Source organism: Thamnophis sirtalis, unplaced genomic scaffold, assembly GCF_051295495.1.
Source record: "Thamnophis sirtalis isolate CommonGarterSnake01/CBP01778 unplaced genomic scaffold, rThaSir2_p1.2 scaffold_2, whole genome shotgun sequence".
NCBI classification, from domain to species: domain Eukaryota; kingdom Metazoa; phylum Chordata; class Lepidosauria; order Squamata; family Natricidae; genus Thamnophis; species Thamnophis sirtalis.
In genome coordinates, this window is record NW_028261382.1 from 113102042 (window position 1) to 113128909 (window position 26868).

Below are 26868 nucleotides of genomic sequence, written 5' to 3' on the forward strand. Positions count from 1 at the left end.
ATAGATCTTTGTTATGCAGAATAGACTGACTCAGGCCTTAATGGCCCATTGACAAAGATGGGGGAGGATGAGTTTCTGCCTCCCTTTTAGGGGAAATATTCTGCCCTTTTAATATTTCCTAAAATATTTCATTTTTCTAGGAGAGGAGTGGGTGCTAACTTCCTACAATCCCTTTTCTGAGGCCAGCCATCAACCATTTGCCTCCAGTGTTAAATCACACAATGTTAGGATCACTGTCATGTTAACCCAAAGGAAAACAGACCCCAAATTTCCAATAACTTTCTCCCCCAAAAGGTTAGAAGCAATTTCATCTGCCTCCTTTACTGTACTGTCACTTAATCTTAGAAAATGTTTTTCTTTTAATGTACCGTACGTTATTTGTATTTGTATTTATTAATATTTGTATGCCGCCCGTATCCCCAAGGGGACTCAGGGCGGCTCACAATTCAAGGGGAGGGGGAGACAAACCGAGTTACATATAAGACAATACATCATTAAAAGCACAACATTCATACAATTCGGGTACGGTGAAGGTCTTTAGCCCCAGGCCTGTCGGGACAGCCAGGTTTTAAGGGCTATGTGGAAGGTCTGGAGGGTGGTGAGGGTACGAATCTCCATGGGGAGTTCGTTCCATAGGGTCGGAGCTGCCACAGAGAAGGCTCTCCTCCGCGTAGTTGCCAGTCGACATTGACTGGCTGATGGAACTCGGAAGAGGCCTAACCTGTGGGATCTAATTGGTCGAGTGGAGGTAATTGGCAGTAGGCGGTCTCTCAAGTACCCAGATCCACTACCATGAAGGGCTTTGTAGGTGACAAGTAGCACCTTGAAGCGTACCCGGAGATCGACAGGTAGCCAGTGCAGCTCGCAGAGGATAGGTGTTATGTGGGTGAAACGAGGTGCACCCACAATCGCTCGTGCGGCCGCATTCTGGACCAGCTGAAGTCGCCGAATACTCTTCAAGGGCAGCCCCATGTAGAGCACATTGCAGTATTTGGGGAATGGGGAATGTTTATTTCTTCCAGGTCATGTATACGTTGAATTCTGTAATCTGAAAAACCTTATGCTATTCTTTTTTATCTCCATGGTAGCTGACATCCTGTAAACATAATGATATTTTAGCCTTTGACTTGCTTTCTACCATTAGAGCTTGGCTGAATGCCTCAGACAGAAAAAATAATGAGTACAGTCCTTTGGCAATAGAAGGAAGCATATATTTTATATTAATGGAGTGCGCAGAAGCAGCATCACAAGATAAAAAATAAAATCTTAGCACTGACATTATTTAGAGTGTGGAAAATGAATCAGTTTGTAAACCAGGGCATATAATAACATTCGCTATCTTATTCTGCATTTGTCTTGGCTGCTCTTAACTCAGGAGAAATTAAGATGATTCAAGATGTGTTTTCCCCACTTAAATACTGGTAAACTTTCAAAACTCAGCAGGTGCTCAGCAGGTACTAAGCCCCAGAGCTCACTGTAACAGCATTGCCAAAAAGACATTAAGAGTTGTTAACCTAATTTTGCGAAGCTTCTTCTCCAGTAACATTATACTGCTAACTAGGTCATACAAAACTTTTGCAAGAGCAATCCTTGAATACAGCTCATCTGCCTGGAATCCACACTGTTTATCGGACATTAATACAATTCAGCGGGTCCAGAAGTATTTCACGGGAAGAGTACCCCACTCCTCTGCTCACAATAGAAAGCCCTTACGCCATCAGGCTTGACATTTTGGGCTTGGACTATCTGGAACAGCGCCGCCTACAGTCTGACCTAAGCATAGTATGCAAAATTGTCTGTTACGTCTTCCCCAGTGGTGGGTTTCAAACTTTTTTAGAACCTCTTCTGTAGGTGTGGCTTGCTTTGTGGGAGTGGCTTGCCAGCCATGTGACTGGGTGGGAGTGGCTTGCCAGCCATGTGACTGGGTGGGAGTGGCTTGCCAGCCATGTGACTGAGTGAGAGGGGCTTGGCGCTTAGCAACCAAAATGTTGGCTCAGAAACTCTGGTATTTGAAGCACGCAAGTCTTAAAGCTGTCAAGTTACAAGACCCTCGCACCCCTAACCCTTTAAAAAAGAAAAACCCCAGTGGTGTTCAAACTTGACAGCTTTAAGACTTGTGGACTTCAACTCCCAGAATTCTTCCTCTCGCTCTTCATCTTGATGATGTGCGGACCGGCGGAGGAGGGAGCTGGAACCAGTTCTGAACAGCACTGTAGATTTGTGGAACCTCTTCTATAGGTTAGAACTGGCAGGAACCCACCCCTGGTCCTACCTGTCAATAACTACTCCAGCTTCAATCTCAATGATACACAGGTGAACAATAGATACAAACTCAAGGTAAATTGCTACAAACTTGATTGCAGAAAATACGGCTTCAGCAACAGAGGGGTACTTGAGAGACCGCCTACTGCCAATTACCTCCACTAGGCCAATAAGATCCCATAGATTAGGCCTCCTCCAAATTCCATCAGCCGGCCAATGTCGACTGGCAACTACCCGGAGGAGAGCCTTCTCGGTGGCTGCTCCGACCCTCTGGAACGAACTCCTCGTGGAGATTCGTACCCTCACCACCCTCCAGACCTTCCACGTAGCCCTTAAATCCTGGCTGTCCCGACAGGCCTGGGGCTAAAGACTCCAACCCCACTCGAATAGTATGACTGTTGTGCTTTTTTTAATGATGTATTGTCTTCATGTTTGTAACTTGTTTGTCCTTCCCTCCCCCTGAATTGTGAGCCGCCCTGAGTCCCCTCAGGGAAAAGGGCGGCATACAAATAAAGTAAATGAATAAATGAATGAATGAACACCCAGAATGCTCTACCTGACTCCATTGTTACATCCTCAAACCCCCACAGCTTCAAGTTTAAACTGTCTACCATGGACCTCACTCGATTTTTAAGAGGTCCGAAAAGGGGGCGTGCATGAGCGCACCGACTGTCCCTGCCCTCCTGTCCCCATTTATTTGTACTCATTTCCTTTGTTCATGACCATTTTTATACTTATACCTGTTATCTTGTACATGCTTGACAAACTAAAATAAATAAATAAATAAATAAAGTACTGAAACATTTTGAAGTTGACAGAACAAGCAGTCCATTTAATACAGCTTCAGGGGCATTGATAAATAACATTTTGTCTGAAGTTTCAAGCCAATGTGTGCATTTCTTTGGAAGTCTGCTGCTCTGGCTTTGAAATGGATGAAAAATTACTTTACACTAGCAGTGTTGATATTTCTTTTCGTGATTGTGGATGTACTGTCAACTGGCTGGGCGTCCTGGAGTGGTAGGGCTGAAAGATTGGTCTTCTTTTGGGCAGAGGAAAGCCTGATTTTTTTTGAATTTTTTTGATTTTAATTGAACAAAAACAAAAAAAAAGAATCATCCTTCATTACATCTTGTAGAAAGCGTGTCGATTGGTTACAGATAACTTTCGTGCATTTCTTCCACAGTCATTACTTATAGTTCATATTAGATTATACACTTTAAGTCAAAAATCTTTGTATATCTTACTATCAATGTACCACAATTCTCACTTGACTACAATTATTTGAACATGCTTTTACCTCAAATCATTCATATTTAAAGACAAAACCACATAATAGCATTCTTTGGCTATTTCAAAAAAAAATCCTCCAATAACATTACACCTTCATAGCATCTTTTAAGTAAAAATCAGTAAATAAAGTTTCTAAGCCTTCCCCCCCCCCTTTTTCCCCAACTCACTGACTAAAATTTATATCTAATTTACTTTAGCCAATACCATAGCATGTATATATTGTTAAACAATGACCATTAACATTTCCTTGTTGTTATTATAATTGGCTAAAATCATTTACTATTTATGCCCCATCTCCTCTCATCAAGGCCCCCACCCCCCCAAAAAACCTTACACCTTTATAACAAGATCTAAATGAAAATTTGTTGATAAAATTTATAGGTCTTTTTCCCAAGTCACAATATACAATTTATATCCAAATTTCTTTTACTAAATTGTCAATACATGTATATATCATTATGCTGTATCCATTATCATTTCATTATTATTATTTATGGTTAATTTATTGTTAGTGAGTAAACATTCAATAACAATCTAAAACAATCTAGGAGTTACAAAATTCCTACTTATTAATCACCAATAATAAAAAAAATATTTTTTATTACCAACTTTCATTGTCAACCTGTATCTTTCCAGTAACAAAACAGTCTTATCTCTCTTGCCAGTTGTGGAGTCAGTCTTCTTTTTATCTCCTTTATAAGGTTTTTATAGGCTTCTCTCCGCACTTTGTTGCTTGAAGGGTCTCTCAGATAATCTCCTTGCCCACCAGTTGCTACTAAAGTTAACTTGTCTTTGTTTGTCAATCTTGCTTCTGAAAAAATTTCTCTTCTTATGTCTATCATCATTAGTATTTTTTTCTCTTCTGTGTCCAGGAATTTGGGGTAGAGCTCCAATTCATCGAATTCCCTTTTCCACATTCCCTTTCCACTTTCACCCACATTTGCTCTATTAATAAATTCATCTGTTGTCTTATCTTTATCTTCTATATCTTCATTCTCCCCTTTAATTTTGGGGGCTCCAACCCCATCATCTTTTGCTGTGAGGAAGACTAGTTTTTCCAGCTTCTTCTCAATTCTCCCATATCCTTCCAATAGATTTTGAATTCCAGCCAAGATATTTTGGAATTTTAAGGTTTCCTCATCTAAGTATTGACCCATGTTTCCAAAACAGAAGAGAGAAAGAAAAAGAAAAAGAAAACTAATAATGACTGCCAGTCTAGTCTTCCAGGCCTCTCTTACTTTTATTTTAAATTGACTTAAACACAAGTTCTTTTATGCTCTTCAAAGGGGAAGGGTTCTGTTCTCTCCTTCCTTCCTTCCTTCCTTCCTCCCTCCCTCCCTCCCTCCCTCCCTCCCTCTCTTTCTTTCTTTCTTTCTTTCTTTCTTTCTTTCTTTCTTTCTTTCCCTGCCAAAATAATTCTCAGAGGCACCTGTGAAAACAGTTTGTGCCCTTGGTTTTTTATCAGTTTCTGTAAACAAGTTGCAAACCCTTCAGCTGCAAAGTTAATGAAGTCAAATAAAGAAAGAGATACGTTGTTTCAAAAAACTCCGACTGGCAGTTCATTTTCACCTTCTGTAGGAAACAAAGTTCTTTAGATTGCTTTTAGTGTGATTTAATAACAAGTAGTAGGAAGAATTGTTAAAATAAAAAGGAAGGTTTTAATCCAGAAGTCAAAAAAATAAAGCAACAAGAAGCAGAAGAAAAAGAAAATCAATCCGTTCACTTTAAGACGAGAGATGAAGAACGTTACGAGCATTTCAATCCACAAAAAATAGTTACAATGACAAAGGGGGAAAAAAAAACTTTCCATAGCGATCCCATTAGGATTATTTTCACCGCTCAGTTCTTTTGTTTAAGAATCTAATTTGGCTTTAAAGAAACATTTCTTTGGGCAGTCTTTAGCAAAATAGAAAAATACCTCACCAGATGGACTCACTTTCTCTTTTCACTTCCTTCCTTCCAGAGCGCCGCGATTTCATCAGCCTAGGGGCTGCCTGTTTACCGCAGGCTTGAAGCACTTCCCTTGGGTTTATCAGGGATTTTGCGATATCCCTGAGACCAGCAAGGCTTTGTCTTCCTGAACACCATCTCTATGGGATGGTTTAGGTCTCAATGGACCCCCCAGCGGCAAAAGTGTCAACAGCGGTCTCAGAGTATCGAGACCGCACGTTGTAACATCATGACATGGCTCCTCCTTCTCCCCAGGCAAGCCTGATTTTTGAAGTGGTTCATCGCTGAAGAGATTAAGTGATCGAGTGATTGCTGGTGGAGAAGTATAAGGCTTTCTGGTATGTCTGCACTGCTCCAATGGGAATCCCAGGGAACAAATCATGGATAATTTTAGTTTGGTAGATTTTTTAACATTTCCATTCCTCTGCCATTCTGACCTAGGTTTCCTTAAAATGCATGAAGCAAAGTCTTGGTCCTGGCAAAACCTCTTTTATTTACATGACTGTGAATTCCTTTCATTCACAGTCAGCAAGGCTTGGCAAGCAGTCTTTCAGAGGAATATTTATCAACACGAACTTTATCTCACTTGGAGAGCTGCCAGATAACTAGTTTCTAAATGCAGGGAAACATTTGGCAGAGTCTCTTATAGTCACAAACAGAACTTTCCACTCTTGAAATGACCGAAGGAACCAATTGTTTCCTGCAGAAGCCTACTCCCCATTTGCTCCTCTTTTGTTTCCTACGGGAGGGGCCAATCACCTCCAAGTTGTGGCTTTACTCCCAAGTCGACCCTGCTTTCTTAGGTGTTCTTGTCTTCTGGCAGCTCTGCACATGTGCACACTGGGAACAGGCTCCAGCTGTTCCTCTGTCTCACTACTGTGTAACTCTCTCTCTGCCTCCAATGCAGAGCCCTCGTCTAAGCTTTCCTCAACCTCCAGGACTAGTCCATGTTCCTCCCCAACCTCCTCACTATCTGACTCTGCTGCCAGCTCTGTTGGCCGGCGGTGGGCCACAACATCTGCTAGGTCCCTAGAATTGAAAAGGTCTAGCCATAGAAATGATGTATTAATTATTTCAGAGGGAGGGAGGGAGGGAGGGAGGGAGGGAGGGAGGAAAGAAGGAGGGAAGGAAGGAAGGAAGGAAGGAAGGAAGGAAGGAAGGAAGGAAGGAAGGGTCCTTGATACTCTCTGAGCTTGATTGGTTTCTTGCAACTGTTTCATTATCCAAACTAGGTAAGACCTTTAGTGCTAGTGCCATCATTTCTGGGGGGGCTACAAATATTCTCCTTTATAAGAAGGAGAGAAGGAAGGGAGCGAGGCAGGGGTAGGTTCCTGCCGGCATTATTACCAGTCTGGTGCCCGAAAAAATTATGAATTTAGTGGTCCCTGAGGTCTGAAAGGTTGGTGACCCCTGTTGTAGTCCACCAATCAAAATTCAGACCCTTGGCATTTATGAAAGTTGCAGTTTCCCAGAGTCACATGATCACCCTTTGTGACCTTCCCAGATGGCTTCCAACAAGCAAAGTCGTTGGGGGAAGCCACATTGGCTTAATGACCATGTAATTCCCTTAACCACGGTGATTCACTTAACAACTATAGCAAAATAATGCTGTAAAATCAGACATGGTTCACTTAATAACCTTCTCACATAGCAATGGAAGTTCTGGTCCCGATTGTGGTCACATGTTGAGGATTACCTGTAGTCCAACATGCCTAGAGGTTACCAGGTTGGGAAGTTGGGATGTTCTTGCAAGCCAATCTAAGCTAAAGAGACAGCACCATCTACTGGCAAAGGTCCTTCACCCAAGCAGTCTGACCACAGTACAGCATCTTCTCTTGAATCGGGGCAACAAGTTACCTCTCACTTTGCCCCACTGTCTCCGATGCCCATTTTGCTTATTGTCTGATATGTGCAACCCATATTTTGTAATGATAGCATGGTGAGAGAGGTAGAGAATAAAACAATAGGAAGGAGAAGAGGCAGCTGGACCAGAAGATTCCTGATGTAGAAAATGTACAAGAAAAAATGTGTATCTGCTCAGATTGTCCGTACTGCAATGGAGGCATCCAAGGGCTAGCTTGCGCAACATGGGGACCACAAAGTAGCTAAGGAAGCATGTTGTGTAAAGCCCACCTCTGTAGTCTGTCTTGTTATCCAAACGCCCAAGTTGACAATTTCATAAACAATGGTGAGGTTCCCTATGCATTTAAGCATGGTGTGCAAACATAGGCATTATGGCTGATGGCCATGTCTATAGGTGAGGGTTGAAATTTAGAATCAGAGAATTATAGAATCATATGAATTAGATAGAATTCTCCTCCTCCTCTCCTCCTCCTCCAGTCCTCTTCCTCTCCTCCTTGCCGCCTCCTCCTCGTCTTCTTCTCCTCCTCCTCCTCCTTCTTTTCCTCCTCTCCTCCTCCTCCTCTTCTTGTCCTCCTCCTCATCTTGTCCTCGTTTCCTCCTCCTCCTCTTCGTCTTCTCCTCCTCCTCCTCCTCTCCTCCTCCTCTTCTTCTCCTAGTCTCCTCCTCCTCTTCTTCTAATTGTTCTCTCCTCCTCCTCTCCTCCTTTTCTTCTCCTAGTCTCCTCCTCCTTCTCTTCTTCTTGTCCTCCTCCTCCTCTCCTCCTTGCCTCTTCCTGCTCTCCTCCTCCTCCTCTTTTCCTCCTCTCCTCCTCCTCCTCTTCTTGTCCTTCTTCTCCTCCACCACCACCACCACCTCCTCCTCCTCCATCTTCTCTCCCCTCCTCCCGCCTCCAACTCTATTGCTGAGTATCATCTTATTTTAACCCTCCACCAGGTAACAGTAATCGGATTTCAGGGAATGATTAAAATAGATAGACAAATTGCTACAAAGTTGCCAAAATCAGGAGCATCAAAAATAGAAAATAAAACAAAAACAAGAACCCACAAAATCTCCAAGATCACATCTACCATCTGTTCATTTTATTCCCCGACATAAAGAGCCAAGTTAAAGGCATAGAGACATATGAGCAATAATTCCAATGTTAATCCTTGGGAGATTGTTCAGAGAAGAATTGTGATTCATAATGGTGATTTTAAATGGCAATAGTAGTAGTAATGGACCAGTGGATTCATATTTTGTATCCTTTGTGGTTTGACCCCCCAGGTTTAATTTCTTCGATCGGCACATTTTCACACAGGGCTTTGATCCAGCTGCTGTATGAGAGTTGGGACCAAATGCTGTTATTTGCTGCAAAACAGCTGATGCAGTTTGCTTTTGGCTCAGTTGCAATTTAAGGCAAATCATTTCCCTCTTTCTCATTCTGCAACACTGGATCTGCACAGAATCTGGGTCTGATCCCAAATTCTGTTGTTTGGGGGGGGGGAGGGAGATAGTTTCCCCCATGCTCCAACCCATTTCTTGGTTCCTCTTTTTCTGTGCCCAACGTCAGACCAGCAACCGTGTGTCTTTGCACAAGCTGGTTTTCTAACATTAGCACAAGATCCCTGTGTTTTTTTCTTCACTGCACAAGCACTTATAAGCCCAAGACAGAGATGGGTGCAACAGCTGGCATTCCAATTTTAGCACTCTCCCAGTGTTAAGCAGGAGAGAGAGAGAGCACTGATTAGCTCACAAGTTCTTGGCAGATGCCATGAGGACAAATGTGGGCTGTTGTAAAAATGGGTGAGAAATGCTGGGGAGCCTTTACGACACAGAATACAGAATAATAGAGTTGGAAGGGATCTTGGAGGTCTTCTAGTCCAACCCCTTGTTCAACCAGGGGACCCTATACCATTTCAGGCAAGTGGCTGTGCAATCTCTTCTTTTAAACCTCCAGTGTTGAAGCACCCACAATTTCTTTCTTTTTTAATTTTTTAATTTTTATTTTAATGCAAACAATCCATCTTCCATTGCATGGTGTGTCACCTGGGTACAAATGCCTTGTCCAATAACAATTAAAATTACAACCATATTCATTACCTATCTGCTCATGACTTAATGCTGATATACTTAACATCTCAGATACTATAACAATCCTCTTCTTGACCTATTTAATTCTATTAATATATTTTTTATATTTCACTAATCTACTTCCATTTCTAACTTTCATATTTTTTTCTTCAACCATCGGTAGAATAATTCCCATATGATATAATATTCAATTTGTTTCTTCTCTTTGATTGCTACGAGCAAACTGGAAGTCACTCTGGAAGCCATTTTTCGCTCTCCAGAGGCTTCAAGGAGGACAAAAAACGGCTTCAAAAGAAGGCCGAAGTTAGCTGGCCAGCGCATGCACGCGTGCTGGCCAGCTGACAGGGCAATGCCTCATATGCCCTGACAAATGGCTCTTCGTGCCACCAGTGGCACGCGTGCCATACATTTGCCATCACAGCTCTATTCCATACCACTTTCCGTTAATGTTACGTAGCCCCTGCACACACAAAAATAAATTTTCTAGTTGTTCCTATGAGGAGGAGCTGCAAAGATGTCAGGTCCCCTTTAGAAACCCGCTAAGCTGAAAGGAAAGTCAGATTCTTGCAAATTCAAAACCAGTCTCCTGTGAGTTCCATAAATCAGGAAACATTTGAAAGGGGAAAAAAGGAACAGTTTTACTGCAGCTTGAAGGAACATCTGCTGGAGTCAGAAATAAATTCAGCTCTCCAACAGAGGTGATCATGTAGGATTATAAAGGTTCAGAGTTGTTTTCAACCTGACACAGAGCTCTAATCTGTGTTTCCCCCCAAATAAGATCTGGTCTTGTATTAATTAATTAATTAATCAATCAATTAATTAACTAGATCTTGGAGTCCTAGTGGACAACCATTTAAATATGAGCCAGTAGTATGCAGCAGCTGCCAAAAAACCCAACACAGTTTTAGGCTACATAAACAGGGATAGAATCAAGATCACATGATGTGTTAATACCACTTTATAATGCCTTGTTAAAGACACACTTGGAATACTCCATTCAGTTTTGGTCACCACAATGTAGAAAAGATGTGGAGACTCTAGAAAGAGTGCAGAGAAGAGCAACAAAGATGATTAGGGGACTGGAGATTAAAACATATGAAGAACGGTTGCAGGAACTGGGTATGTCTAGTTTAATGAAAAGAAGGACTAGGGGAGACATGATAACAGTGTTCCAATATTTCAGGGGTTGCCACAAAGAAGAGGGAGTCAAACTATTCTCCAAGGCACCTGAGGGTAGAACAAGAAGCAATGGGTGGAAACTAATCAAGGAGAGAAGCAACTTAGAACTGAGGAGAAATTTCCTGACAATTAGAACAATTAATCCTTGGAACCGCTTGCCTCCAGAAGTTATGAATGCCCCACCACCTCCAAGGTCCCTTCCAACTCTCCTATTGTATTGTAATTTTTGTTTCAAAGGATGGATTCGGTCTTATTTTCTGGGAAATACAGTACTAAAATGCATCAGTCTGGCTGATGACCTTAACTGGGGTTTACTTTGTGGGGTAGGGCTTATATTACAAACCATCCAGAAAATCATGCTGGGGCTTTATTTTCTAGTTGGGTCTTATTTTCAGGGAAACACAGTATGTGTAAATGGTGTATGTTTATGGAATAGGAACTGTACGGTGGGAGAAGGATTGCAATTAGGGGCAAAAACCATTAAATGGGTTTAATCCATCCTCTCTACAAATATATGCAACCCAGTGGTGAAATTCAATTTTTTTTTACTACTGGTTCTGTGGGTATGGCTTGGTGGCTTGGCTTGATGGGTGTGGCTTGGTGGGCATGCCAGGGGAAGGATACTGGAAAATCTCCATTCCCACCCCACTCTGGAGCCAGCCAGAGATGGCATTTGCCGGTTCTCAAAATTCAAATTAAAAATTAAAAATTTCTACTACCAGTTCTTCAAACTACTCAAAATTTCTGCTACCAGTTCTCCAGAACCTATCAGAACCTGCTAGATTTCACCCCTGATGCATCCCTCCATCTTTTCCAAACTCCAAATCCACACACAATACCCACATATACTTATATTCATATAAAGCTGTATTAATTTTACATCGGAGACATTCACATTTTTAAAAATCCATACATAACAAAAATGGCATCAAGGAAATTTGCATTAAAATTTGCAGTAAAAACCTATACTAACTAGTTGTGACAGAGTCATTGTATATAAAAGCTCTATAAGTTAGGGAAATTTTTGAACAAAAACAATTGCACAATTTGAATGGAGTGGGTTTTTTTTAAAAAAAGAAACCCACCAATCCAAAGAATTATAATATTTAACATATGATCTTTACAAATCTAGTTTGTTAATCTGAGACAGAAATGTTTTGTATGCAAAGTTGACGTGCCCTCTTAGCTGTTGACAATTTTTTCTACACAACTGGAATGTACTTCAATTTAAACAATTTATACAATTCTGTTCCTTGTTGACACTAACATCTTACATCTTACATCTTACATCTATCTATCTATCATCTATCTATCTATCTATCTATCTATCTATCTATCTATCTATCTATCTATCTATCTATCTATCTATCTATCTATCTATCTATCATCTATCTATCTATCATCTATCTATCTGAAATATCTTGAAATAAAGAATTAGAACACAGGTGTCCAATCTTGCTGGCTGGGGAATTCTGGGAGTCGAAGTCCACAAGTCTTAAAGTTGCCAAGGCCGGACAACTTTGAGTTAGAGGATGCTCTTAGCATGAATAAAAGCGAAGTCTTCATTTACTTTGATTTTAATAAATTGCATCGACGAGGGATTCTTTCTAAGTTCCTATAACAATCCTACGACTGATGGCTCCAGGCAGTGTGTAGATGAAGAGTACTAAGAAGATAACTAAGATAATTAGGATTAGGCCAATAATGATGTATTTCTTGTAATTTCTCCAGATCAGATAATACAAACACTTGAAAGGATTCACAAACCAGGAGAAGGATGTGTCGGGCCGGCTAGAAAGGGAAAGAAATGAAAAGAAGACTTAGTAATATTGCAAGAAACATGAATATGTATAAAAGTGAGTCATCATCTCACTCTTTAGCTGAAAGTTGTGTGTGTGTGTGTGTGTGTGTGCGCTAAACACCATATACACAGGGTATGCCAAAAGCCAGACCCCCATAGACAATTTATTATATAAATCATATTAAATGCTCACATTGGTTGAAAGTTTCCTCTAAGCACTATCTTGCTGGTTTGATAAATGCATTTTATTAAGTACGCTATATTTTTTCTGAAATATTAATTAATAAAATAAATTGTGATTGGTATAGGATCCTGAATGTGTGTATGTGTCTGTATGTGTATGTGTATCAGTGGTGGGTTCCGGGAAATATGCCCCGATATGGATGTACCAGTGGCCGCTGGGAGCAGACGCCACCGTACCAGAATGGTGGTTCATTGGGCCCACGCACGCCTCCGCATTTCTTACCGCTTTTTGAGGGAAACAGGGCAATTGCACACGTGCGCACAGCATAGCTGGGGCATTGCAGGGCGGTGGCATGTGCATGTGTGCACAGCGCACGTGCCTGGACGTCCGTCCCCATCGCAGTGTACCGGTTGCGACGGGATCAGGAACCCACCACTGATGTGTATGTGTATGTATGTCTGTATGTACCCAGCGATGAGTTTCACATTTTGTTACCACAAGTTCACACTGCGTGCATCCGCTCACTTCACGGGCACATTCACCCCTTCCACACATGCACATGGCCTTCTGTGCATGTGCTTTGTTTGCATGCGGGCCTTCCGCACATCTCTCTCTCTCTCTCTCTCTCTCTCTCTTTCTGTATGTTTTTAGTTTAATGAAAAGAAGGACTAGAGGTGACATGATAGCAGTGTTCTGATATCTCAGGGGCTGCCACAAAGAAGAGGGGGAGTCAAACTATTCTCCAAGGCACCTGAGGGCAGGACAAGAAGCGATGGGTGGAAACTAATCAAGGAGAGAAGCAACTTTGAATTAAGGAGAAATTTCCTGACAGTTAGAACAATTAATCAGTGGAACAACTTGCCTCTAGAAGTTGTGAATGCTCCAACACTGGAAGCTTTTAAGAAGATGTTAGATAATCATTTGTGTGAATTGGTATAGGGTTTCCTGCTTAAACAGGGGGTTGGATTAGAAGACCTCCAAGGTCCCTTCCAACTCTGTTATTCTATGATTCTTTTCAAGAAACTCATTGCCAGACACACCTAATACATCTCTCTTGGTTCATCTTATTTCCGGACTCCTGCAGCTAGGCCTGGAAGAAAGATCTGAAAATATCTGAGCAGGGGTATTTATATTAGAAATGAATAATTGTGGGTAATCGCTCCCTCTCTTGCTTGCCCACCTGTTTCCCCAAATCTGCCCATTTCCTAAGGTCTTTCCAAGCCATAGTCGCTCAACTGAATCTAAATGTAAGGCAGATGGTCAGCGATCTTGGAAAACAGCCATCTTCTGATGAGGAGATTAAATAATAAATCACAGTAATGGCTTTGTTTCTTGTTTATGCTGATTTCACATTTTGTGTCTGATAGATATATTATAAAAGGTGGCACTCGGTCAAGGAGACTCCTGGAGGATGGGAAGCTTCAGGACGGACATAAAGTTAAAAGTTCATTTTAATTACCTGTCCAGGCATAATAAACCTGGGATAAATTGTGCCACTTACTTGGGTTTTTCTAGAGGCTCTGGTTCTTTCCGAGCTTTGCCGACTGGATTTTTTTCAGCCTCCTCGGCCGTCACTAAATGAAACTCAGCTTCCACTTTGCCCTGGATTGAAAAGGAGATGAAGTTTTGGTTAAAAATATTTAAAGATCTCATAATGAGCGCTTTAATCACTACAGGCAGTGCTCGATTTACAACGATTTGTTTCACAACTGACGTTAAAACGGCACGGATATAAATGACTTATGACCATTTTCACTGCAGCATCCCGATGACCACATGATCAAAATTTGGACCCTTAGCAAATTGGCATGTATCTATGAAGGTTGCATTGTCCCGGGGTCATGTGATCACCTTTTGTGACTCACGATTACAAATTGAGCCCCAAACTTCTGTTGCTAAAATGAAGTAAGTTTTGCCCCATTTTCTGACCTTCCTTGCCACAGTTATTTAGTGAATCACTGCAGTTGTTAAATAAGTAGCAAGGTTGTTAAGTGAGTCTGGCTTCCCCATTGACTTTGCTTGTGAGGAGGTCACAAAAGGGGATCACATCAGGGGTGGATTCCAGCAGGCACTATTGCCAGTTTGCTCACATGCGCACCTCATGCCCATGTGCAGTGCAATGAAACTTGTTCTGCACATGCGCAGTGCAATGAAAATTGTTCTGCACATGCTCAGTGCAATGAAAATTGTTCTGCACATGCTCAGTGCAATGAAAATTGTTCTATGCATGCACAGAACTAAAAACCAAGATGGCGGCACCATAGGTAGTTTAAGGGCGTGGCAGGCCTGGGTTGCTGCCGGTTCCAGTGACCCAGGCCACCAAATCACTACTGGTTTGGCTGAACCAGTCTGAACCGGTAAGAACCTACCACTGGATCATATGATCCTGAGAACTGCAGCTGCCATAAATCCATGCCAGTTGCCAAGTGTCCAAATTTTGATCATGTTACAATGGGGATGCTGCAAGGGTCATAAGTGCAAAAAACAGTCATAAGTCACTTTTTTCAGTGCCATTGTCTCTAAATGAATGGTTGTAAACTGAGGACTACCTGCATTTGTTGCACTGTGCATGCAAATTTCAAATTGATCTTCTCTGCAATGCACTGAGCGCTCAAAACTCCTTGAAATGCATTATCTGCTTAGTGTGGTATTAAAAGGATGTGGTTAACAGCTTATCTGGTTACAGTGGTATTAAAAGGATGTGGTTGTGGCTTTAGGTTTATGTCTCCGATGATGAGATTTCAGAAGCTAAAAGGGAGATTAAATAGGATTTTCGATTCTTGGAAAATGGTGTTCTATTATCTGGAATGTCATCTTTTTAGGCAAAATAATGGAATTTCCACTTTCCAGCAACCTGAGGATGTATCACCTGACTAATTCCTGATAATTCTGATATTTTCCAATATTTCATCTTCTGATATTTCATCAGAATTTCACTACTTTAGCAACTTTCAAAGGTGTGATCTTCAAATCCCAGAATTCTGGGAATTGAAGTCCATGCGTCTTAAACTTGTCAAGTTGAGAAACACAGATATAAAGGGATAGTGGTCTGTTCTGTCCCCCCTTCTTCGCTCGTTAACTGACGACAGGCAGACAAACTTAAAAGGAAAGAACTTTATCAGTCCTCGGCTCAGACTGGCTGCGAGCCCAAAAATAAACATAAATAAAGTCTCTGACAAGAAGATAACAGAATGCAAAACAAATCTCTCTTACGGCAAAACCAGGTGTACAAAAAGAAAGCAAAGCACTTCTCCAAGGGTCTCTTTGAATCAGGGTTACAGAAAGCAAATCACTTCTCCACTTCTCTCTCACAAACAAACCACGACCGATGATCAATGAACGTTGACTCCTGCAACCAGGGCGTGGCACCATCCGTTCTTTTATCACCAGAAGACGCCACTAACGAGCCCCAGCTGCATTGTTAATCTTGCATCCCGACTCAACTCACAGCAAACTTCTGCTGAGTCACAACAGTGGTCTATTGTTAATATCCAGCAGTTCAAACTCTTCCAGTCTCTTGGAAGTCTGGCAATGGGCAGAACTACACATCATTGACCATAATATGCTATTATATCTGAATGTTTATGGAGTATCATTCCATATGTTGCAGGAATATCTGAAAAGCTCAGGCAGATTTTCAACCAACTTGGTATACATACCCACTTTAGACCCCAAAATACACTAAGGTAGAAGCTTGTCCCACCCCATGGATAAAATACCCAGACGCAAACTGAGTAATGTGATATATGCAGTGAGAATGCAGTGAGACATGTATAGAGCTGTACACTGGAGAAACAAAACAACCAATTCACAAATGTGGTTGTGGTGCAATATAGGAGAACAAACTCATCAGGACACGATTCAGCAGTCCATCTGCATTTGAAAGATAAAGGTCACCCTTTTGAAGACAGCAAAATCCACATTCTGGACAGAGAGGAGCACCGGTTTGAAAGGGGTGGGGTCAAAGAGACCATCTACATTAAGATTGAACAGCGTTTTCTGAACAGAGGGGGGAGGGATATGACACCACCTATCTCCTGTTTAAACACAGCCCTTTCTACAGTTCCAAGAAGGTTCCACATCCATTTGCACTATTCAGGTGACCCCGAGAACGCAGATAAACTTCCAAGTGGCCTCAAGATCTCTCAGAAAGAGTGCTAAAAGCTAGATGCCTCTTAAATATTTCCAATCTTCATCATTGAGTCAGAACTGAAGAAGCTTCAAGAAGGACAAATTGGCAGCTGAAAAACAGTTTCTATCCCAAGGCAGTAACTATACTGAATTCAACGGAATAGTGCAATATTAATGCAATATTGGGTTTTCAATTCAATGATATAGAATGTGAAGGGTGTGGGTTTGTGTTTTTATTTTTATAGCTAAACTGTACACTGAAGATGGCATTTAATTTCATTGTATGAGGTGCAATGACAATAAACTAAACTAAACTAAAATTCTTGGCTGAGACACAAAACGTCTTCAATGAAAAATAAAGTCCAATTGCCTTTTGAAAAAGCATCTATGGCACCTATTGTATCTGCTTGCACTGAGTCTAGTAGGAAATCACAGTATACTCAGGTAGGAAGAAGATGTCTTAGAAATTGACATTTTCTTTCAGTCTCTTACCCTGCCTCAGAGGCACAATGTGCCTGGATTAATTATGGCTGTGTCACCTGCTATAAATCTTTTCTTCTAATTGAAATTTAGTCAGTGCTGAGTACAGGAAGAACAATCTCAATCAAAACACTGAAACCAGCGTTACATAAAATGTCAGTGGCTGAATTAATACAGGTGTCAGGCCTGCAGTCATATTCCTTTTTAGGATCTTTGGCCTGCCACACACTCTATTATTTCATTATGCTGTTTCATTAGTGTAGTAATTGGGAGGGGGGAATAGAAAGGAGTAGAATTGTGGAATGTGTTGTTGTCATTCCTTTCTAGAAGCCCAAGGTCATCTTTCGCCTCTGCACATCTGCACCTGACCGGAACCAGCTGGGTGGAGATGCCAGCGTGGCCGAAGAAGATTGGACCATGTGATGGATTTATGGGGGTCGGGATAAGATCATGAACTTTCAACTGGGTGGAATCCCAGGAAGCTTTTAGATTTGGGATTCCACAGTTTGTTGCCAACATGTCTGTCTTATTAAATTGGAACTTTAAGGATAGCTCTGCCTTGGACTCTGATTTAATTCTGCATGATATTTGGAACACTGACAACAGGTTAGCCCCATTAACCTCTTTTCTGAATTAACTTTTTTTCCCAATAGCAATAGCAGTTAGACTTATATACCGCTTCATAGGGCTTTCAGCTCTCTCTAAGTGGTTTACAGAGTCAGCATATCGCCCCCACAGTCTGGGTCCTCATTTCACCCACCTCGGAAGGATGGAAGGCTGAGTCAACCTTGTGCCGGTGAGAATAGAACCGCTGAACTGCAGAACAGTCAGCTGAAGTAGCCTGCAGTACTGCACCCTAACCACTGCGTCACCTCAGCTCTCAAACTTGTACAAGACAAGTGAATTATTACCCAATAGGTTGGCTTCACCACAAACTCAAAACTGCCAGTTTAGGATGCTGTGAGAATATAGTCAGCGAATTTTTAAAACAGAGTGAATGCTGTTGACTCTGAAGCTGGCCTGACTGAGGCCATCTTGGAGGCTTTTGTGTTGCCACAATGGTGCTGAGGGATAGGGAGGGGTGGGGAATAGAGATAGCTGGGGTCTTGTAGCCAAAACAAAATAGTTTCCCTTGTGAACCAAGGACATTCTCACAGGCTTTCCAGCAACTGGACAGCACCTGATTGGACTATGTGGCGGATGGTTTGGGAAAGGGGGAAAACTTTTACTTTTAATTAGGTGAAAACTATGCGGACTTTAGAGTCAGTTTTCACCAGTCTTGTCCCAATATGATATATCCAGTAAACTTCTTCTTTGAGGAACCTTCTAGCCTTGGAGTTCTGTTTGCTACGGGTGTATTACTTGGAACCCTGACACATGCCTTATGATAGATTATGCTTTCAGTTAAGACTGTCTTTTTATTTTATTATTATTTTATTTTTTATCATTTCATTTCATTGTTTTATACCTACATCCCTACCATATTTTTCAGAGTATAAGACGCACAGGAGTATAAGACGCACCAAGATTTTGAAGAGGCAAATTAAAAAAAAAATTGCACTCTGCAGATTCCCCCCAAATGGCCTGGTTTTTTGTCAAAAAAAGGGGGGGGCATGCATAGCCTTTAGGAGACTTATAAAGTGCTGCTGGGGGGGGGGGAACTGAGCAAAAAAGGTCAGTTTTTCACTTATTTCTGCCCTCCCCAACACCCAGGAGCAGTCTGAAAGCCTCCTAAAGGCTATGCACTGCCATTTTGGTGAAGTGGGCGGGGTTTCGGGAGGCAAAAAATGCTGTATTCAGTATATAAGATGCACCCAAATTTTAGCTTCTTTTTTGAGGGAAAAAGCTGCGTCTTATACTCCAAAAAATACGGTACATACATACATACACAAATAATCCAGGACATCATTATAACTAGCCCATGTGGAACTGAATCCACAGCAAATGAATCGATTGCAATTTTTGTAATGTTAAACCTGGGAGGATACAGAAAAAAAGAAATTAAGGGGAGAAAAAAGACTGAAGCCTGAAAACAATTCAGGACCACTTTGATTTATCATGCATGAAATGCTTTCCACCCTTTGAACCCTGAATGGGGTTTTTGTTGTTGTTGTTTTGTTTACGCACCGTGAGTTCTCCAGCTTTGCTGAAAGGCCACCAGCCTCTGATCCGCTTCTGCTGAAATATGGAAATTTTGTTCTCTTCCTTTTCCGTTATGGTGCTCATGTCACAACGCTTGGCAGATTTGGCTGCTCGAGAAAAGCCATTCAAGTTCATTTCGAGAGAGCCTGTGGATCGCAGAATAAAATTCTACATTAATCAAACACTTAATGGGCCATATAACTTTCCAAGATCAACTCTCAGCTTCTTGGCTAAGCTCCAAGTACTTCAGACGAGTATAACCTATTTAATGTTTCTATCGTTGTTGTTATAGTGATTAGAAAAGCAAAAGCTTGGATGATGCGTTTACAGAAGTCATCTGCAAAATAAGTTAGCATGACCTCCTCCATTCTTCACCCATCGAGAAGGTCCCAAATTGAGATGAGTCTCAGATTTCTATCGGAAATCTGGGAAAGCTACTACCAGGGGTGGGCTTCAAAAATTTCAGCAATGGGTTCTTTTCCCGGTTGCTGGGTGGGCTGGCCATGGTGGGTGTGGTCTAGTCGGCCTCCTGCACCATGGTGGGGGGACCATTTTCACCTTCCTCAGGCTCTGGAGGCTTTCCTCGAGCCTCTGGCAGGGTGAAAACTGCCTCATCTGGGCTCCATAGGCCCTCTGTAGGTCAGAAACGGGCCTGTTTCCAGCCTTCCAGAACTTCCCGGAGGCCCATTTCCCCCCCTCCCCGAGCCTCCGCACAGGCTCTGCTCTTACCTCGCATCCAAAATGGGCCGCGTGGAGACTCCTGGGTGGGGCGGGAGGGGGGGAACCAGCCAGGGATGGGATTTGGAGGTTAGCTATGGGTTCTCCTCAACCCGGCTGAACCCGTAGCAGCCATCCCTGGCTACTACCATCTGATATGAACACAGCAAGGATGGATAAGCATTTAACCCCAATAGAAGGTGGCAACCCATTTTGCACCACAGTTCAGTCAAGTTGAATGTTTTGCTGTCCATCCATCGTGCAACAATCTAGATTGTATGCGCTGAAGAACTTTTCTAGATTATTATTTTTTTTTTAAAAAACCTTGAACTTCTTGACTGTTTACACAAATTAACCATTATTTGACATCCCTGGCTCAGGAATAAAAGGACAAGAAAAAGGACATTCTTTTGAGCACAATAAGGTCTACATTACCACCACCACCCGCCCATGCCTTCACTCTGCTAAGGGCCAAGGTGGCGCAGTGGTTAAATGCAGCACTGCAGGCTACTGCTAGATCAGCAGTTCAGCGGTTCAAATCTCACCGGCTCAGGGTTGACTCAGCCTTCCATCCTTCCGAGGTGGGTAAAATGAGGACCCAGATTGTTGGGGGCAATAGGCTGACTCTCTGTAAACCGCTTAGAGAGGGCTGAAAGCCCTATGAAGCGGTATATAAGTCTACTGCTATTGCTATTGCTATTGCTAAACAACTATTTCCCACAACACTATCAAACTATTTAGTAAGGTTGTATTATCATTGTTCTTTTCATCTTTCCTATTACCTATCTCCTTTTCTACTTAGGACTATAACTTTGTTGCTTATATCTTTACGATTTACACTTCTTTATTTAGTTTCCTAGTATGATTTATGCTGATTGCTTATTTAGTAAACTATGACTATCACTAAGGGTTCCATCTTATGATACATGATGAATGTATTTTTATGATGAATATGATCATGATGTATCACTTATAGCTTGTATGTATGCTGAGAGTTTAAGCAGCCAAGACAAATTCCTTGTTTTTCCAATCACACTTGGCCAATAAATACTTCTATTCTATTCTATTTTGGAGAGAGAAGATAGATGGTTTGAAAGAGAAGTGAAGGAATCCACTTCTATCAAAATGGAAAATCCGCTTCTCAATAAAGATGGAGGATTCAAACACAACCTATCCCTCGTTTTTTATGCTGCTCTTGCATCAGTTCCCCAGGAAGATCAAGACCACTTTACAGGTTCATCATGGAGGTCACACTTAACAACCCGCCTAAGAGAAGGATTTAGGAGGAACGATTCTTAACAACTCTCTTCCTACTCATCTGAGAAGCCTATTCAGATTCAATGAGAAATAAAATCATCCTGGAATCACCCTGGGAATAGTCCACCTTAGAGGACATATAAGGGTTCCAACAGACCAGTAGTGAGATTCAAATAATTTAACAAATGGTTTTCTGCCCTAATGACCAGCTGGGTAGGTGTGGATCAGTGGTCATGTGACCATGTGGGCGTGGCCAACTCAACATCACTCATGTCGATGGGTGCTTTGCCTTAGCTGTTCCAATGTAATAAGGGTTAACTGGAGAGGCAGTTACTGTAAGCTGGGCAATAAAGATTAGGCTAGAAACAACACTAGAATGTTTCCTTCCTGCCTTCCTTACAGGATTAGCCCTGTAAAGTGGGGAAAAAACAAAAGGAGATTTCTTCCAACAATCGGTTCTCTGTAGTGCTTAGAAAGTTAACCGGTTCTCTAGAATAAGGTGCAAACTGGCTGAATCCCATACAGACTGAAAAAAGCTACTTGGATAAGCAGGAAAACATTTCAAACCAAAACAAAGTTATGAATGCTCCAATGCTGGATGTTTTTAAGAAACAACCATTTGTCTGGAATGGTATAGAGTTTCCTGCCTGAGCAGGAACTTGGACTAGAAGACCTCCGGGGTTGCTTCGAATTCTGTTATTCTGAAAATAAGTTCCAGTTGGCAGCACTCAAAGTCCAGACAAGTCTATCTGGATGATGAGAACCTTCCCTGACATATTCACTCAGGAAACTATCTGCTGAGATAAGGAGATCCTTACAGAGCCCTGTTGGCTCAGTGGTTAGATTGTAGCATTGCAGGCCGACTCTGCCCACTGCCAGGAGTTCAATCCTGCCTGTCTCAAGGTTGACTCAGCCTTCCATCCTTCCGAGGTTGGTAAAATGAGGACCCAGATAGTTGGGGGCAATAGGCTGCCTCTGTAAACTGCTTAGAGAGGGCTGTAAAAGCACTGTGAAGTGGTATATAAGTCTAAGTGCTATTGCTATTGCTCAGAGACAGGAATAATTCCTTCAGCTCAGAAAGGATGTGAGAGCAATGGTACTTTCCAGTTATTGAGCAAAGGAGAAATGGCTGGCAGGTGGAAGGGATGGAGCGTTGAAGAGGATAGGGGGTATTTCCATATATCACCGGGATCCTTGGGGAAACTGGAGAGTAGGAGACGTGTAACTGTTGTGCCCATTCAGTGCCCCAGCCCTTCTTACCCAGAAAGTCATCAGAAGAAAGTCGTTCAAAGTCCCACACTTGGAGGACCAATACTGGAGGCATTTTGCGTTCTGTCTTTTCCAAGGAAAATATGTTCTCCCTCTTGCACACAACCATCTGTTTTTCAGGCGGGAGGTAGTGGAATGGAAACACAAAACGCCAGTTGAAATTCCCTTCTCCTGTCAAGGAGTTGTAATGGACATCTGTCTCCTGTTTATCCTCTTCAAGGCCTTTCAACCATCTGTGATGTGTGTACGGAGAATGAAAAAAAAAATGAAATGGGAATTTACAAGCCACAAAGTAGTCAGATAATTGGCATCACAACAACGTAGCTTAGGATGCTTAGGATGGGGTCAGAGTTGACATGAGCTTTTTCAAGCGCTCTACTGCAGGGGTGGGTTGCTACCGGCGTTACTGCTGGTTGACTTTGCACGAGCTTTGGACTTCTGGAACCTCCGGAAGGCCCATTTCTCTCCCCCACTCCCCGAGCCTCCACATGGGCCAGTGGTGGGTTCCGTATTCCATTCGAACCGGTACGGTTGGAACAGCCCCGGCGTCACCCATATGGACGCGCGCGGCATGTGCGTAGATGCGTGCAGCGCGTGCCTGCGTCGTACTGGCCTGCAACACTTCTGCAAGCCTCCATGATGCTCCAGCTGCTCGGCGGAGTATCACACAGATGCCGTAACATGCCATGCGTGTGTGCAAAAGCGCCAAAGGCTTAAAGCACAGGTGGAGCTCAGGCGGGCGGGTGCATAGATTTTCAAAAGCCTGCTCAGAGGTATATGGTATAGGATTTTCTGCCTGAGCAGAGGGTTGGACTAGATGATCTCCAAGATCCCTTCCAACTTTGTTATTCTATTCTATTCTATTCTATTCTATTCTATGCTATGCTATGCTATGCTATGCTATGCTATGCTATGCTATGCTATGCTATGCTATGCTATGCTATTCCATTCCACTCCACTCCACTCCACTCCATTCCAGGCTTTAAGTAGTATTTCTAGAATCCTCAAAGGGCTACCAGATTCCATAATCTTTTAAAGTGACTTTTAATTGCACTTTTTAATGAGTATGTGATTGCTTTGTTGACTTAACTTTGTAACTTCAGGCATAGACATTTTAAAAAATCCAGAAAGCAAGTAACGGAAGAATCACTTCCATAGATTTCCAAAAGAAAATAAATAAATGCGTCTGGATAGAGGTAAGCAAAAGTCAAAGGGAGCTACCTTTCAACTTATGAACATATGAATTCTCTATTACTTTTGAATTTTGGTCCTGACTCTTATCAGTTCTATGCCTTCTGAATTCTAAGTGGAAGCTGAATTTTCAAAGAGCTATTGCTGTAAAACACCTAATTGTCATGCTATAAAACACCATATTTCCAGCAAACCTGGCAGGGACTCCAGATTGATGAATGGCTGTGACCAGAAATTAATTTTCCCCTTGTTAAATAATTGACGTGATCTGTAAGTCATATATCCCAAAAGGGTACAACTAGACGTACCCTTTTACATAGATATCACTTGATTTTTGTCCTGTGAAGATATTTTCATCCTCCAGAATGACATCTTCAGTATTCCAGATAATTACTCTTAGTTCGTAACTGAGGAGAAACGAGAGAAAATAAATTGAGAAAAGTCACATGTTAATAGAATATAAAGTCACTCCGGAAGAATGGTAATTTATAACCCCTCAACTATGGTCATACGGTTGATTGGGATCCTGATAATTCTAATGATTGGTTAAAAGGTTCTTATGTTGAAATGACAGAGATAAAGTTCAGGGCTTCATGGGGCTTTGGGGTTGCGGAAAATTCCATAAGAAACCACAGCTCTGCCAGTTGAGCATCTGATCAAAAACCATAGGATGCATGCCTAAGTATTTTTGTAACTTCTGTATCTTATCTACTGTATGCCGAGTTCTTATGTAACCAAGTAAAGGTAAGAAATGTATGTGTATGTATATATGTGAGTATGTGTATGTGTGTATGTATACACACACACACACACACAAACACACATGTATGTATGTATGTATGTATGTATGTATGTATGTATGTATGTATGTATTGTGTCACAACCCCTGGTATGCCCAAATATGGGAGGGAGCATACTGCTTCCCTTTTCTGTCTATCGGCTCACTCTGGGAGCCATCCAGGCAGAAAGCCATTTTTTTATGTTGCCTTGTTACATTTGTGTTGTCGATTCCCAGTATGGTTATGGCTAGCTGATGACAGCTAAATAGCTTGAAATAGATCTATACTAGTCTCCCTTTATTTATTTATCAGCACAAATGCCACACACACACACACACACACACACACACACACACACACACACACACTGGTCTTGTTGTATTTGGGTCTTTTCCCATGTAAGAATCTGTGAAAATCTATGAATATACATACATACATACATACATACATACATACATACATGCATACATACATACATAAATACATACATGCTTTGAACTGTATTCGGGGTCCTTCCAATCTTATGGGAAGACCCACCTTTGTTCAGCTGAATAAATGTGTCATTTAGAGAGAAAATCTGGACTCCATCTTTTTGTTCACACCAAAGAAAATAAAGGTAAAGGCAAAGGTTCCCCCACACATGGGTGCTAGTTGTTTCCGGCTCTAGGGCCGGTACTCATCTCTGTTTAAAAAGCCAAAGAATCAGCGCTGTCCAAAGACATTTGTTTATTATTATTTTGTTTATTATTACATCTCCGTGGTCATATGGCTGGCATGACTAAATTGTGAAGGCAGACAGAGCGCTGTTACCTTCCCACCAAAGGTGGTTCCAATTTTTCTGCTTGCATTTTTTACACGCTTTCAAACTGCTAGGTTGGCAGAAGCTGGGACAAGTAATGGGAGCTCACTCCATTAGGCAGCGCTAGGGATTCGAACTGCTGAACTGCCAACCTTTCTGATCAACAAGCTCAGCATTAGCTTTCATGGCTAAGGTAGGCGTCAGCCGGGCCTCCTTCAAAATCCAAGAAAGGAAACCCCAACTCCATTGTTTTAGAGAAAAGGTACTTTTACTGGCTATGAAGTGACAACAGCGAAAGTGAAGCAAGATCTGAGGCAAAAAGGCACGAACTTGTACATATCAAAAGTTTACCTAAATCCCTCCCACCAGTAACCCTGGCCTAAAGGTCCAATCTTCAACCCCCAAGGGTGTCATGTGGGGTGAATCTTCAGGTGGCCCCATCCAGCTGGTATGCAGAGATGGTTGGCCTTGACCAAACCCAAACACGAGCATTCATCATGTGCAGAAGATGGTGAGAACAAAACTCCCTCTTTCGAGATGTCTCCTCCAGCACGATTAGAATTCAAGTCTCCCAGGCAATAGGCTAGAGACTCAAGTCTCTAGCCTATTGCCTTAAACTACTGGCTCTCTACTTATTGAACATGATATATCCAATGCTTAAATACACTACAACATAGCTTCTCTGAACTAAAGGCATATTCCTGTAATATTTTTGCATTATTAAATATAGATCATGCTTCTTAGAAAAACCGAATTTAAATTAAAACCTTTGGTACAAATTATACGCTATGAGAATTTTTAAAAAGCCCTTCATTAACTCTTCATTCATGTGTGCATTTTAAAAAATCAATTCAATGTTAAAACTGAGCAAACATGATATATATATTTATAAAATTACCCCACCTGCTAATTAATAAATTATTTTTGGAAGCTTGTCTCAACACTTTTTAAATGTCCGCATTTTCTTTGGATATTATATCTGATTCCTATTCATCATATACCCCCTTCTGAACAGTCAATTTGATAATAGCACTAGTTGTCTAAAATTATGTTAAATAAGAATTGCCAAATTTCTTCAGGTTACAGGACTTAAGCAGATATGTTTGCCTATTTATAATGGCAAAAATGGGCCGATATAGAAATAAGCAAAGTTCTTTTCAGAAAGCCTTAACTTATAAAAGTAAAGGTTCCCCTTGCGCATATGTGCTGGTCATTCCTGACTCTAGGGGGCGGTGCTCATCTCTGCTTCAAAGCCGAAGAGCCAGCGCTGTCCAAAGACGTTCTCTGTGGTCATGTGGCTGGCATGACTAAATGCCGAAGGAGCACGGAACGCTGTTATCTTCCCACCAAAGGTGGTCCCTATTTTTCTACTTGCATTTTTACGTGCTTTCGAACTGCTAGGTTGGGAGAAGCTGGGACAAGTAATGGGAGCTCACTTGTTACGTGGCACTAGGGATTCGAACCGCTGAGCTGCCGACCTTTCTGATCGACAAACTCAGCGTCT

General features: G+C 41.8%; 1 protein-coding gene across 2 annotated transcripts in view; it reads right to left on the bottom strand.

Annotated features, from left to right (window-relative positions):
- Positions 1 to 11825: 11825 nt before the first annotated feature.
- Positions 11826 to 26868, bottom strand: part of FER1L6 (fer-1 like family member 6) — a 120746-nt gene continuing 105703 nt past the window's right edge. For both annotated transcript variants that reach the window (XM_087706697.1, XM_087706696.1), the window contains exons 37-41: positions 24095 to 24193; positions 22587 to 22828; positions 19338 to 19498; positions 14101 to 14201; positions 11826 to 12405 (exon numbers count right to left, since the gene is read on the bottom strand). In XM_087706697.1, coding sequence (XP_087562823.1) covers positions 12222 to 12405; positions 14101 to 14201; positions 19338 to 19498; positions 22587 to 22828; positions 24095 to 24193 — 787 coding nt within the window. In that variant the 3' untranslated portion in view covers positions 11826 to 12221. The remainder of the gene's footprint in view (positions 12406 to 14100; positions 14202 to 19337; positions 19499 to 22586; positions 22829 to 24094; positions 24194 to 26868) is intronic.